Here is a 13,003-nt window from a genome sequence, read left to right as displayed (position 1 = left end):
TAGATCTGCTATTTTTGAAAAATCTTGAAAATGTGTGTAAATCTTTGAAACTTACATTATATATTTTTTTAACTCAAATCTTTGCTTCTAGGGGTCCCTGGAACAAAATAGTTTGAGATGGGGGTCCACGCCCAAATACATATAATTTTGGGGGTCCTTGACATGAAAAAGTTTGAGAACCACTGATATAGAAATCTTAAAACTGTTAGGATTTAGAAGACATTTGTATAATCGGAGTTAAACAGAGAGGGAGATCTTACTTGTGGGTGACCTTGACTGAGTTGGGGTATCCCACAGCATTGGTGTCATCCGCCAGCATTTCCTCTGAGCCATCATCTGTCCCCAGGCCAAATTCTGGGTCCTCTGGCTCATAGTGGCGCTTTGTGATGACACGGCGCCGGACAGCCGTCTGGTCATCCGCCTGCAGGTCGATATCATATATCTGACCTTCAAACTCCACAGACAAAGACCGGGCAGGCCTGGTATGGACAAAACGAGGCCGATAACCTGTAAAAGAAGGTTAAGAAATATATACAGATTAAGTATTAATTGTTTGGTGCAAGATGGGACATACAGTAGGACATTTACAACAAGAGCCTAGACGCTAGGGTTCATGTGGTTAATTACTTTTCTGACACTATTTCAATTGTCCTGACCTAAACCCTACCCAACTGAAGCTCCATAGAGAAAAACATTCTCAGTTCAAGTTCAGTCAGATACTTGTAGTTCGGTTGCAATACTTAAAAGCTACACTAGATGGCGTTAAAGCATCAATCACACCAAAATACAGCTTGACCACACCAACGTCCACAAAAGAGAAGAATGCAATTATCCCCCCCCCCCATGCAGCTGTTGTCTATACTACACTAAACTTTAAGGAAAATGCAATACCTATTTATTGTCCGAATGGCATTACTTTATTCTATGTAAATAAAAAAGGGGGAAAGACGTACCATACAATATAAAAATAACTTTGTATTATACTATATTTAAATAAAGAACTATACTATACTATAATATGGCATTAAAAACAAAATTGTCAAACAAGCAAGTATCATACTATACAATGTTATCCAAAAGTGCAATAATAAACGCTCTGTAACCCAGTAAAAAAATTAAATAAATTATATTATGTCATCAAAATTGTTTTTAAAGGCCATTAGAATCATAATGAATAAATAATATATTGTACTATAATCATCCAAAATAAAAGTTTTTTTTACAAAAAGAAATACTACACTATATTACAGTATATTAGTATAGTATACTGTTGCAAAAAAACACACTATAGAATAAAAATCTACTATAGAAATAAAATAGACCTATGCTATGTTATCAAAAGGCGCAATATAATAAATGTCATACTATACTATGTATATATGTCAGCAAAAAGCCAGACCATGTCATCAGTATAGTACTATACTGGGTTGTAATTTCAAGTCATAGTTATAAAAATGGCATACTATACTAGGTTGTCACAACAAATTATAATACATGGATACAAAATAGTCAAAAAAATAATTTAAAAAGTCACGCATTGGGTAAACACATTCAATCTTCTGCATGTCGGCTTTATTTAAATGTATTTTAAGTTCAGCCAAAGAGTCTGGACTGGTTTACCGTTTAGACACTGAGTGTAATGAAAACTATTCAGATTCTTTTCATCACCAATCATCTTTAAAATATTTGATAAGGGATTTGAGAGCATTTGGATTCGAATGGTTGATTTAGACGTTTGATACCGAATTGAGTGCTTCCTAAGCCCCTTGGCCTGTGCAGTACCTTTGAACCAAAACCACAGGCTTTATTCTTCATTCCACACCTGTGTTCACGCAGCCCTTGCATTGACGTCATGGGAGTTTATTTGCTAAAGGCAGCCAACAAAAGATCAAGATTTCACCAAGCACAGAGACCAATCATCCCCACACATTTTTTGTCTGCAACGCGAGAGGTTTCTGCATTTTTGGTATTTTTGTTTATGCAGCGTTGAAGTTTCTGCGTTTCACTTACGCTGACCGGAGGAAGGCCCGAACTGGCGGTGGCCGCGGCGACCGGCCCTGGGAGGCTTGTAGAGTGCGTCCCCGCAGTCGCAGTCCCCGTCCCGGCTGTCGTAGCTGCTGCGGGGCCTCAGGCTGCGGACACGTTTCCTGGAGCTCTCCTTCAGGCCACTGCCCTTACACTTCTGGATCCTCCACTTCCCTGTGATCTCCTCTATGCAGTGCCACTTCTGTCAAAACACAAACAAAAAGCATTGATGCACAGTGGGGAACACGTGCATATTGTGTGTTGTATGTTGTATGTGTGTGCGCCCCGTTGTTTTAAAGTGTAGATTTCTAGGAAAGTCAAAAACCTTCGGAATTGAAATTGAGTCATTACCCACGTGAACCGCAGTGTCCCTATTCTGGGCATTCATTTGGTGAAAATATCAGATCTATGAGCTCAGAACACGTCGCGTTTATAGGTTGCCTATTTTTGGTTCAAGAGATTTGGTGTAGAGGGGAAAAAAGAGGGGGCCGAGTACAGAACCAAGAGGGACCCCGGTCAACGAAGTATATATGGTTTAAGTAGTTAAATCAGTGCTCCTTTTGAGAAATGTATTCACCTATCCTAGTTTGGTCATGAACAATATTTTGACCAGCCAGTAAAGCACTATGAATGTAACTCATATTAGAGGAAAAAAACAATCTAAGGTTTCCAAATCACAAGGCCTCTGTTTTGCACGGATTCTGATTTGACTCCCAGAGACAAAAGGGCTTTTGACAAGACACATCAGGCTAGTCCCAGACGGGGCTGTGGGAAAGAATGGCCTCCAAGAGTGGTGAGAAAGATAAACCAAAACCACCGCACGAGATGAATTGGATCTGTCTGGTGTCTGTAAACAACGTGGAACCCCCCTACACACGCACACCCCCTCTCACTCTCACTGATCTGCTGGATGCGTCGATGCCAAGTGCGTCACCAGCGTAATTCTGTACATGTACATCCGTGCACTGTTGTAACATTCTTCTCTGCCCCCCTCTCACTGTGCATTCCCACCCAAAAAAATAGAAAAACAAAAACCTCACTGGAGCTTAATTACTGTGAGCAGCGCTGCTAGTTTTAAACGGACCAGACGCAGATGATCAGTGAGTTGAGTGTGGGAACAGGGCTCCAAACAAAAGGCCATAAGGCAGATCGGGTTTCCTGTGTAACTCTCTCACACACACACACTCACACACACACACTGACAAACGACTTGTGGATCCAACAGAGCTGTTATATCAACATGGGTCAGGGTTGCATGGAGGGAGGTAATACATGGAGAGAGATAGGGAGAGAAAACGAGCAAAACAGGCAAAGAGATGGTATTGGCAAAGATGAGCGCATGTACGTACACACACGGGGGCGAGGGGGGACGGGAACTGTACGAGCAAAAGGAGGGACGCTTCTGACCCCCCCCCCCCACACACACACACACCCCTAGACACACCTCTCTGACATCCCCATCCCTCTCTTCTGGCCGTGTGTGTGTGTGTGTGTGTGTGTGTGTGTGTGTGTGTGTGTGTGTGTGTGTGTGTGTGTGTGTGTGTGTGTGTGTGTGTGTGTGTGTGTGTGTAAGGAACACTTGACTGCAGTTTAGGCCTGCTCACTAGGAGGTTCTGTTAAATCATGCCAGAAATACTTTTTATGACCAAATCCCCACCCCCATGTTATGCAGCAACACATTAATGTGTGTACTGTACACAAGTACACTACATCATTTATAGCACACACACACACACACACACACACACACACACACACACACACACACACACACACACACACACACACACACACACACACACACACACACACACACACACACACACACACACACACACACACACACACAGCTAGAATCGCCACTTTAGTAGCATTTAATAAGTGATTGAGTGTTATGTACACACACGCACGTGGCAATAAAAAGGATCTGGTTCGCATTAGTTAGCTCCTCAAACACCCTCTGTGTGCCGTTTAATGCTACCTGAAGATTGTAACAATTTGTATTGTTCAGGTCTGCCTGCTCCCTGGCCACATACCACTTAATGCTGGTTTCAAAATTAATGGGCAGAGATGAAAGGAAGGCCCAACAAATTAGTCTACAACACAACAGTGCAAAAATGCCCAATTATGGACCAATTGATGTAAGTGGCTATTTGACTTGTGGTTGTGTAGACCGCTGGTCCACCAGGCTGCTAACAAGCCAACATTTGGGATGATTGATTTGCACCTCTCTGCCATTGGAAAAGAAAGCAAGGAAATTTGACTTGGTGGATATGAAGGCAACTCCCTTCCCTTCACAAAAGGCTACCAAAGGTTTGAGGAAATAGGTGTGTGTGTGTGTGTGTGTGTGTGTGTGTGTGTGTGTGTGTGTGTGTGTGTGTGTGTGTGTGTGTGTGTGTGTGTGTGTGTGTGTGTGTGTGTGTGTGTGTGTGTGTGAGATAGAGAGAGAGAGATAGACAGAGAGAGAGAGTTTGTCTGTTTGTTTTACCTGTCCTGGCTGCTCACAGGGCGTCTGGAATTCAGCCTGTTGGCAGGTTTCTTTAACCTTCTTGTATTTGGGAAGACTGTTGGTGTGCTGTGTGTTCGTCGAGTCATCCTTCTTTCTCAAGATCTTTCTGCACAACACAACAGCGAAAAATCGAAATCAGTGATGACACAATGAACTTAAATCAGGGGCTTGTATATTACATATTACACAATACTGAGCAGTCTACTCTAAGGAGTAGGCCTAAGGTCTATGTTTCGTGACGATAGGTTGTGTGTGTGTGTGTGTGTGTGTGTGTGTGTTTCTCATGATAATAGCCTGTGAGTGGCTATGCAGTGCCTGTGTGTGCCAGCCCCTAAGGCCGGGAGCCCAGCTCAGCCTCTCACCGGTGCAAGTCCAAGGCCAAGCTGTTTGACCTCGCCTTGGCACCACATTGGCCCCCTTCACCACCGGGTCCAGCCAAGTCTATGGTAAATCCCACGCCAACTCCCCACCCACCACACAGAGACTTGCCAGCTCTCTGCCAAAGTGTCCTGGCTGTTCAAGACCCACAGACAGAGCGACGACCACGACAAGAACAAGCTGTCCCCTTCAAGAGTAGAGCCGCTGTCCTGTCCCATCCTGTCTGACACACTGGGCCAAAGGGAAACCAGCCAGTGTTCACACACTGGCTGGTTGTTTTCTCTAGCTTCCAGCCAAGGGTGATTAAACAGCTAACAGTTGTTTTCTGTGTAACTCCCCGACGGCTGCATTAGCGGCTGCGCAACTGAATTAACTCGCCCACTTCTGTTTTTTTTCCCTGCATGCAGATATGATTGGTTCCTCAAATAGCAGAGCAAGGCCCCAGCTGTCAGCCAGTGCCTGATTGAGACTGTACGGCACTGGAAGGTAACTGGAGGACATTAAAAACAGATTCTGTCAAGCACGTGGCCGATGACAGAGTGATAAAATAATACTTTAGCTACCGCATGTGACGCAGAGCACTGCATGCTGCCGTTACCTCTGCGTGCGTCTAAGTAACAGAGTGGAAGGTCCGCGGAGGCTAATCTCAGCACTTGGAGAACGGAGCCCCGGTGGACAGCCTTCATAAACATTGTGGATTAATGGAAGGTTGGATTAAAGCAAGCTAAAGCCCCGACAGGTCAAGGGTCATGGACTTTTCATTTCGTACACAGCAGTCCACGGGCCGGATATTTCCTCTGTCACACAAACATAAGCCAGCAGGGAGACTGATCACCAGCAGCAGCAGCAGAGCTAACCGGTTCTCCAGTTAACCTCCTGGACACGTGTCTGGAGATGCTGACGCGTTCACCAGTGCATGAGCTCTTTGCTCATGCGCTGGTGAACCCTAACCCATTGAAAAAAAGAAAAAAATGTGGGAAGGGAGAAGGGAATCATGGCGGAGCATCAAGCAAGCAAAATGGCTTTGTGAGGAAAGGAGGGTATGGGAAAACAGGAGCTATCTGAGGTTGTATCTCTCTGAGACGTAATATACAGTATCATTACGCCCATTGCCAGTACATCCTGGGACGTAACCAGTGATAGGAGACATGCCCTCCTTTGCCCTCTCTTTCAATCGGAATGACCCAGATGAAGAAGTTAATTTCTTTGTGCAGCCAGGTTTTTTACACATTTCACTCCTAGGGTTAGCGCAGCTTACCATGTTGAGTGAAAAAAAGAGGCTGCTGAAATGTGACATGTCATGTTCTTGAAGCATGTAAAGATATCCGATGGCTGCAAAAGAAAGGTTAAGTAAAGGAACTTGCCGGGTTTACAGATGTGCTATAGTGAGAGAGCCATGATCTATTAGAGAAAACAGGTCATGAAGAAACAGGCAGGTGCCGCCGATAGCTCGGCTGATGCATTCCGCACCGGGGGGTGGGGTGGGGGGAGGCAGGGACGGTGACACGTCCTGTGAGCGGATCGAGTGTGAGCCTTCCTGCCATTCCTCAGGTAACATCATCCTGAGCCTGGCCAGCCCTTGTTTATTTTCTGCGTGTCTAGCTCCACAGTGTTGCTGTAATGTATCCTCTGGCTGTCTGCGGCAGAGCAAGGACAGCACAGGCTATGTCAAGTTTAGCGTCTCGGTGGCGTGCTGAATATGCAGCGAAGGGGGCCCCCGCGGAGGACAAAGGCTCGGCTTGTTTTTCCCCCGCAACCGGCAGAATGCCCTGCTACACATTGTGTCAGCGCCTCTTGCGTGAACTGTCACAGTGTGCCAGCCGTTTATAGCCACACTGAAAAAAGCAAAAACCCGAGGATATTTCTAACCGCCCTATGCCGTCGCTGCCTTCCAAGCCGACTGTGGTCAGGAAATGTCTGTCAGATAACAAATAACTGGGGAGAGAGGCTGGGATTCTGCGTGAGGGAGCACCCACTGGGCCTCACACGTCTCGGGTTCAGCGTAAAGTTCTGTCGGGCTTGTGCGACACAGCCACGTTCTGAAGTGACAGAGATGTGTGCCTGAGGGGTGGAAAGGGAATAAAGAATGCCAGTTTACCCTCGCTCCACAAGGAATGTGTCCCTCCAGACTTTGGGTTTCCGGTTGGGTTTGAATCTGGGAAAACAAAACGCACAAGGTTTATAGAATTCATATGGCCTGTTGCACTCGCCGACAGAAAGACAAGTCAGCATTATGCAAGTTGATCACAGCGAGCTTTGCAGGGTCAAGTATGGCTATGGACCATGGGGGAACAAAATGTGTTGAAAACTCTGCTTTTGGAGCTTGAAAGTCAATATCTCTGTCCTCTCTGTTGCTCTCAGTCTCTTCCAATAGGATCTAACATTTTTTTATTTGTGTTATGATACCAATCTAATGCTTATGGTCAGGAACATTGGAGAGTATCTCATGCCTTAGTTAAATTGTTTACAGTCATTCTGGTGTGATGTACTATATCACAGTATGCATGTTATTTTAATCAATAGTGGATCACTAATGTTACATGAATAATGGTCTGACGTTCTAATAACACCTTCCATTGGTAATGAGTTGCTGGGGAAATGCACGATTCAACATAGTTAATTTAACTACAGGAAACTTCATTAGAGCTTATAAGTATCTCGGTCAAAGCTCAAAGCTGAAAGCAATCCGTTCAACTTGCAATTGGATACTCCCCACAAAGCTGGACCTGAAGCAGTCACCTTGCTGAAATAGGGGGCTTATACATGGGAGTGTAACATATGGTACACAATAAACTCTTATTGTATATAAAGTTTTGGATTATAAAATGGTATTATTGGCCCCTAGACAAACCTGTTGCCAGTCTTCTCCTGTTCCAGCAGCTTAAGGATGGACTTTCCATCCATGTCTGGGGGGGTGTCCAGTCCAGCAATGTGAAGAATAGTGGGAGCGAGGTCAATGTTCAGCACCAGATGAGGGTTCCTAAAGACACACACGCACACACACCAAATTAAACTAAACATCATCCTCTGAATAGCACATGATGTAGTGTGGCAAAAAGCTATTTAAAACAAGTATACTGACAGCACCATGTGGGATTAATCAGAATCATTGACTGAGCCGCTCTAATGAGCGCTGTAGGAACATTGCCAGTGTCCTGGAATAAACCTTGTAACTCCAACAATGCTCCAAAGTTTTCATAAACGGACACGTTTGCTCTCCATGGAAACAATGTCACCTGCTGGTGACTACATGAACATAATATGACTGGATGGTCTTACACTGCTCCCGGTTCCACATTGGGGCCTCTCAGGAAGAATGGCACTCGGATGTCAAAGTCGTAAGGCATGGATTTGCCCTTCACGAGCCCAAACTGACCGATGTGGTAGCCGTGGTCTGCTGTGTATATGATGTAAGTGTTGTCCAGCTCTCCGGTTTCCACTAGCATCTCATAAACCTGGAAAATAACGAAGAAGCATGTCTGAGAAAGCCTGAGGTACCAGTGATGGAAAGACACTAAGTACATGTACTCAAGTACTGTACTTAGGTACAATGTTGAGGTATCTTTACTTGTTTACTTAAGTTTACTTGAGTATTTCCAATTTTCAATACTTTTACTTCTACTCCACTACATCTCAGAGGCAAATATTATACTTTTACTCCACTACAATTATTTGACCACTTTAGTTACTAGGTACTTTGTAGATTTAGATTACAAAACATACATAACTTCAGCCCTTAAACTTTGGCTATTTGAAAATAGCCGATCTACAAGCTAGGAATGCGTCGCATGTGAGAAATGTTCAAAAGATTTTAATACATTTTATACATTTGAAAACATGTAAAATGGGACATTCTACAAAATGACTACTTTTACTCGGTCATACTCAATTGCCTTGCTCTAAATAAATGTATGTATTTTTTCACTTGAGACCTTGGAATTCTTTTCTTTGCAAGTCTGCATTTCACACCTTTTTTGGCAAGCAGTACTTCTTTGGAAATCCTCTTTAGTTCATATGTGACTACTTTTACTTTTGGTAATTTAAGTACCGGTATATTTAAACATACCGGTACTTAAATAAACATTTAAATACTTTTGTACTTTTACTTTGTACTTTAATTTTGGATACAAGACTTTTACTTGTAACAGAAGCATTTCAACTCAATCACTGTACGCAAGAGCCTTCCAGAGGAAAATCTGTGCTATTCCGATGAAGGACTACATGCTATAATAGGCACCGCTGATAGCTCATGGCGTCTCATCCAAAATTACTGATCCAAGTGTTGTGTGAGGCTGGCATCGACAAGACACATGGATATCCCTGCCAAGGTGAAGCCAAAGGCAAATTTCCACATGCGTGGACAAGATTCTAATTTACTCGATTCCACTAAGAAAACAATTTACCTTCTGCACTGAGTCATCCACGGACATGAGCGTCTGCAGCCGTTTCCTGTGGAGGAAGTTAGTAAACTCCATGTGTATGGGTCTCATCGGCCCTGTGTACTGCATGATCCAGTGTTTGTCCATGTTGGGGGCGTAGTTGTAGCTAGGGGTGCTAGGGAGAAACAAGACAGACGGGGAGAGATATTAGAATGTACAAATTGGCGTTATTCCAACTTTCACCCTAGGAAAACACGCTAGAGGCATGTTTGCAGTGGTAGAATGTGTGCCGTCATGGCGCCAGTGTTGGAACTGACAGAGCATGTACCATGTGCCCGACAGTCGCATGCAGGCAAGAAAGAACTATCTCACTGGAACGCTCTCAAAAACACGGGAGACATCATGCCACCTAACAGACATAAAGAACCCATTTAAAACATGTCAACGGGCACCTGTCTGCCATTTTTCAGCAACAGGTGCCTGTGGGTTCTTCTAACCTGCTGTCGGGTGTGTTTGACAAGCATCAATAACCGGGCCTGTTTGCTGAGGGAAATGTCCTAATGCTCGGACAGGCGGCCCGGCACGCTAGCTGTTTTTCCGCGCGCCTCCCTCCGGTCATCTCTCAGCTCGCACAGAGACGAGAGTCTCCCCGCTCCGCTGCGCTCTTGGCATGGACGAGTCGTTTGAGGGTTGGCACATGCTTAAGAAAATAATAGGCCCCCAAAGTCAAGTTTGCAACAACCCCTGGACCGAAAACTCAATAAGTCATGGTCATTTGAAGTGAGGGAATAAAAAGGCTGGGTAAACAGCGAGTGGGAGGGAGAGAGGGTGTTGTTTGTGGAGTTGTGGCTGAGAGACGCTGTTCACCTGTCTGCTGTGGTATTGGTCGTCAGGACCAGAAGGGCCACATAGACCAGAAAAGACAGCATGAGTATAATTTGCCTTTTGTGCCTGGAAGTGCTCTGCAGTTCCCGGGTCATGGAATACAATGATGAATAGTGCATGTTCCAAAGTCCAAATCTAGATTAGACCCACAGAGCTTTCTTAAGTGTTCCTAGAATAATGCTACAATGCTGGCAAATTATTCACATCGTTTTTTTATTTTTAGAAACACGGCCTTAGCACAATGCATGAATTAAAAGGAGTGGGCTCTTCAGATTCCACCCCTGTAGTGGCAGACCTCTAGACAGCATACCCAGGCTTAGGTACTTAACCCATTAAGACCGGGAACGCATCTGTGTCATTACTTTGGCTATTCCAAAAATTGCAGATATACAAGCTCCGAGTGCCCGCGCTATGAGCTTGCAGATCTGCTATTTTTCTTTTTAAATCGTTGAATGTATATTTTCTAAAGCGAACATTTGTAACTCAAATCTTTGCTTCTGAGATTTGAGTTAAAAATGCTTGCTTTAAAACAATATATATATTCAAAGATTTGCACCAATTTTCAAACATTTTCGAAAATAGCAGATCTACAAGCTCGTAGATCTATGAGCTTGTACATCTGCTATTTTTGAATAGCCCAAAGAAATCTAAAACGACACAGATGCGTTGCCGGATTGAATGGGTTAATGAAGACTTGCTATGGGAGCTGCTCTGATCTGATTGAGTGAGCTGCCTTTCCTACCCTCCGCTGCTCAGGCCCTCATTGTGCAAAGGGGTGAACTCTTCACCCAGCCAACCGGGCGGTCTAATAAGCCCCACAAAGGGACCCGTCTCTGGGCACTGGGCCACCAAGGTATGGAGTCCCGGGCACCAGGGAACCAGGAATGCAGGGGTCACTGGAATGAAGCCAGTCCCATATAGGGGGGAGGTCACACCTGCCACCTGTCGCATATAAGGCTGGCGTTTTGTGGAATTAGCCACGGATTTCTACCCTCGAGGGCCCTGTGTTCGCTTCACAAATGTCTCCTGACTACTTTGAGCGATAGGCAGAGCTGCGGTTATGGTCTCCCGCTCAACATGGCTCACCGCCTTTCCCAAAAGCTACACATTCAGCTGTATCCAGGATATAATTTAAGATTCAGTGTCTTTGCAGGGAGGCCTGACCAAGCAAAACTGTGGAGCAGCTACCCTTTGCGTCTGAGTAGACCTGGTAAAAAAACCTTTGGGGCGAGGAATGTTAATGACATTAACATCAAACCCTCCCCCTGCTATTGCTCCCCGTCAAAAGTACAGACGCCTTTTTGATTTACAAGCTGGCTCCCGTTTTACAGCCACACAGCCTCCTCCCAAATACATGCATTACAGATTAGTTTGTATTATAGCTTCTACAGCCAAGAGGAAAAGTGACACAGAGCACACAGAGCTTCCAATCGTAATTTTCCATTACCTGGGGGGTTAGGTAGCGGATGACCTTATCTGGCACACGGTTGGCTTCTGTAGGGTGTTACCAAGCCTCCCTGGACCAACGTTAACTCGAAATGGAACAGTGCCCCAAATAGAATGGTGCTTAAAACAGAAACTGTGCTCCAATTACATCTCTCCATGAAAAGAGTTTTGCACCATATTTGGTTATAAACTGCACAGTCAGCAACTATGCCTGTAAACCTGCCATGCCATGCCATCTGTCTTGCCACTCAGGTGGCACCACATTTTACAGACCCACACTGCACCTACGGTACAAATGCAAGCGATCAGTGGGGGCAGCCCTCCATTCACCCCAAGGCCCCTGGCTCCACCCATCTCTGCCCGGAGGCTTGCGCTAAAAATAAATTAATAATGTCACAAAGGGTGTTCCAGAGCACACAATGCATTCCTCACATCCCGGGAGCCGCAGGGAGAGACCACTGATTGATATGTACAGGGTCAGGAAGTCCTCTGGGAATTACATAGGAGGATGGGGGGGGGGGGGGTTTGGGGGAGAACGGGAGGAGGAAGGGGACGAGGAGACGGAGGAAAAAGACGGAGAAGGGGGCGAATAGATACGGACGGCGAGGACAGAGAAGAAGAGGAAGACACTCGGAAAGATAAGCAAAGCGGAGAGAGACACGGAGAGGAGCGGTGAGAGCATATGGCCCCCCCCCTTCCTGAACTCCATTCCCCCTTCTCCCACCAACCCCACCCACCCCCCAGCCAGTGGCCTCAGGGATTCCAGGGAGACGGGGGGTAGAGGTGCCGACGTAGGGATGGGCTATAAGGCGCGTTGCCATGGAACGACCCACAGCATCGGAACGCTGCCACAGCTTGGCGTTGAGAGATGTGGGAGGCCACTGTGGGCTTGGCATGGGAGCATCGCTCCATAAAAAATATAACACACACACACACAAAAACATCCGTGATGGTCTCCCTGGTGTGTGTGCCCATAGCTATTCTTAGATGATAAATCATTTTTGATTTCACGCTCGCCGAGTCGTCTTCCCCAGCGGCTCCTCTGCACTTGTCGGATGGGGGGCTTTCACGCTTGTAACTGCGTTCTTAAAATGGAGACCTGATGTGCAGCGCACCAAAATCATAAAAGTAGGCAAATTGGCATTTAAGTGAGAAAAATTCCCCAACAGCAACAGACATAACCGTTGCCAGACAGATTCCGTGAAATGTCTGGTCCAACGGGTATTTCTGTGTGTATAATTTACAGGCCCACGCTTCTGCATTGTGTCGCAGGGTTAAATGTTGTTCTACACTCTCTATGAGAGGAACAAGGCCTACACACTGTAACTGAAAATGACTCTACAAGATCTAAAAATGTGCTGTATGTGTAGAGCTTTCAACA

At 45.4% G+C, this 13,003-nt stretch overlaps 1 protein-coding gene across 8 annotated transcripts in view; it reads right to left on the bottom strand.

Moving 5' to 3' along the window:
* sulf1 (sulfatase 1) overlaps window positions 1-13,003 on the bottom strand; it is a gene marked incomplete at its 3' end in the record, with an annotated part of 43,850 nt that overhangs the window by 8,887 nt on the left and 21,960 nt on the right. For 7 of the 8 annotated variants that reach the window (XM_080418029.1, XM_080418030.1, XM_080418031.1 and 4 more), the window contains exons 6-12: window positions 9,316-9,466; window positions 8,192-8,367; window positions 7,764-7,892; window positions 7,011-7,067; window positions 4,514-4,640; window positions 2,011-2,227; window positions 261-507 (exon numbers count right to left, since the gene is read on the bottom strand). In XM_080418029.1, the coding sequence (XP_080274155.1) occupies window positions 261-507; window positions 2,011-2,227; window positions 4,514-4,640; window positions 7,011-7,067; window positions 7,764-7,892; window positions 8,192-8,367; window positions 9,316-9,466 (1,104 nt within the window). Of the gene's footprint in view, window positions 1-260; window positions 508-2,010; window positions 2,228-4,513; window positions 4,641-7,006; window positions 7,068-7,763; window positions 7,893-8,191; window positions 8,368-9,315; window positions 9,467-13,003 lie in introns of those variants that run through there. The other variant, XM_080418036.1, reaches the window with a different exon arrangement.

The sequence above is a fragment of the Gymnoscopelus braueri genome, assembly GCF_963280865.1.
Source record: "Gymnoscopelus braueri genome assembly, chromosome: 21".
NCBI classification, from domain to species: domain Eukaryota; kingdom Metazoa; phylum Chordata; class Actinopteri; order Myctophiformes; family Myctophidae; genus Gymnoscopelus; species Gymnoscopelus braueri.
The sequence above is the reverse complement of the archived record's forward strand: the minus strand, read 5'-3'. Positions and strand labels throughout refer to the sequence as shown.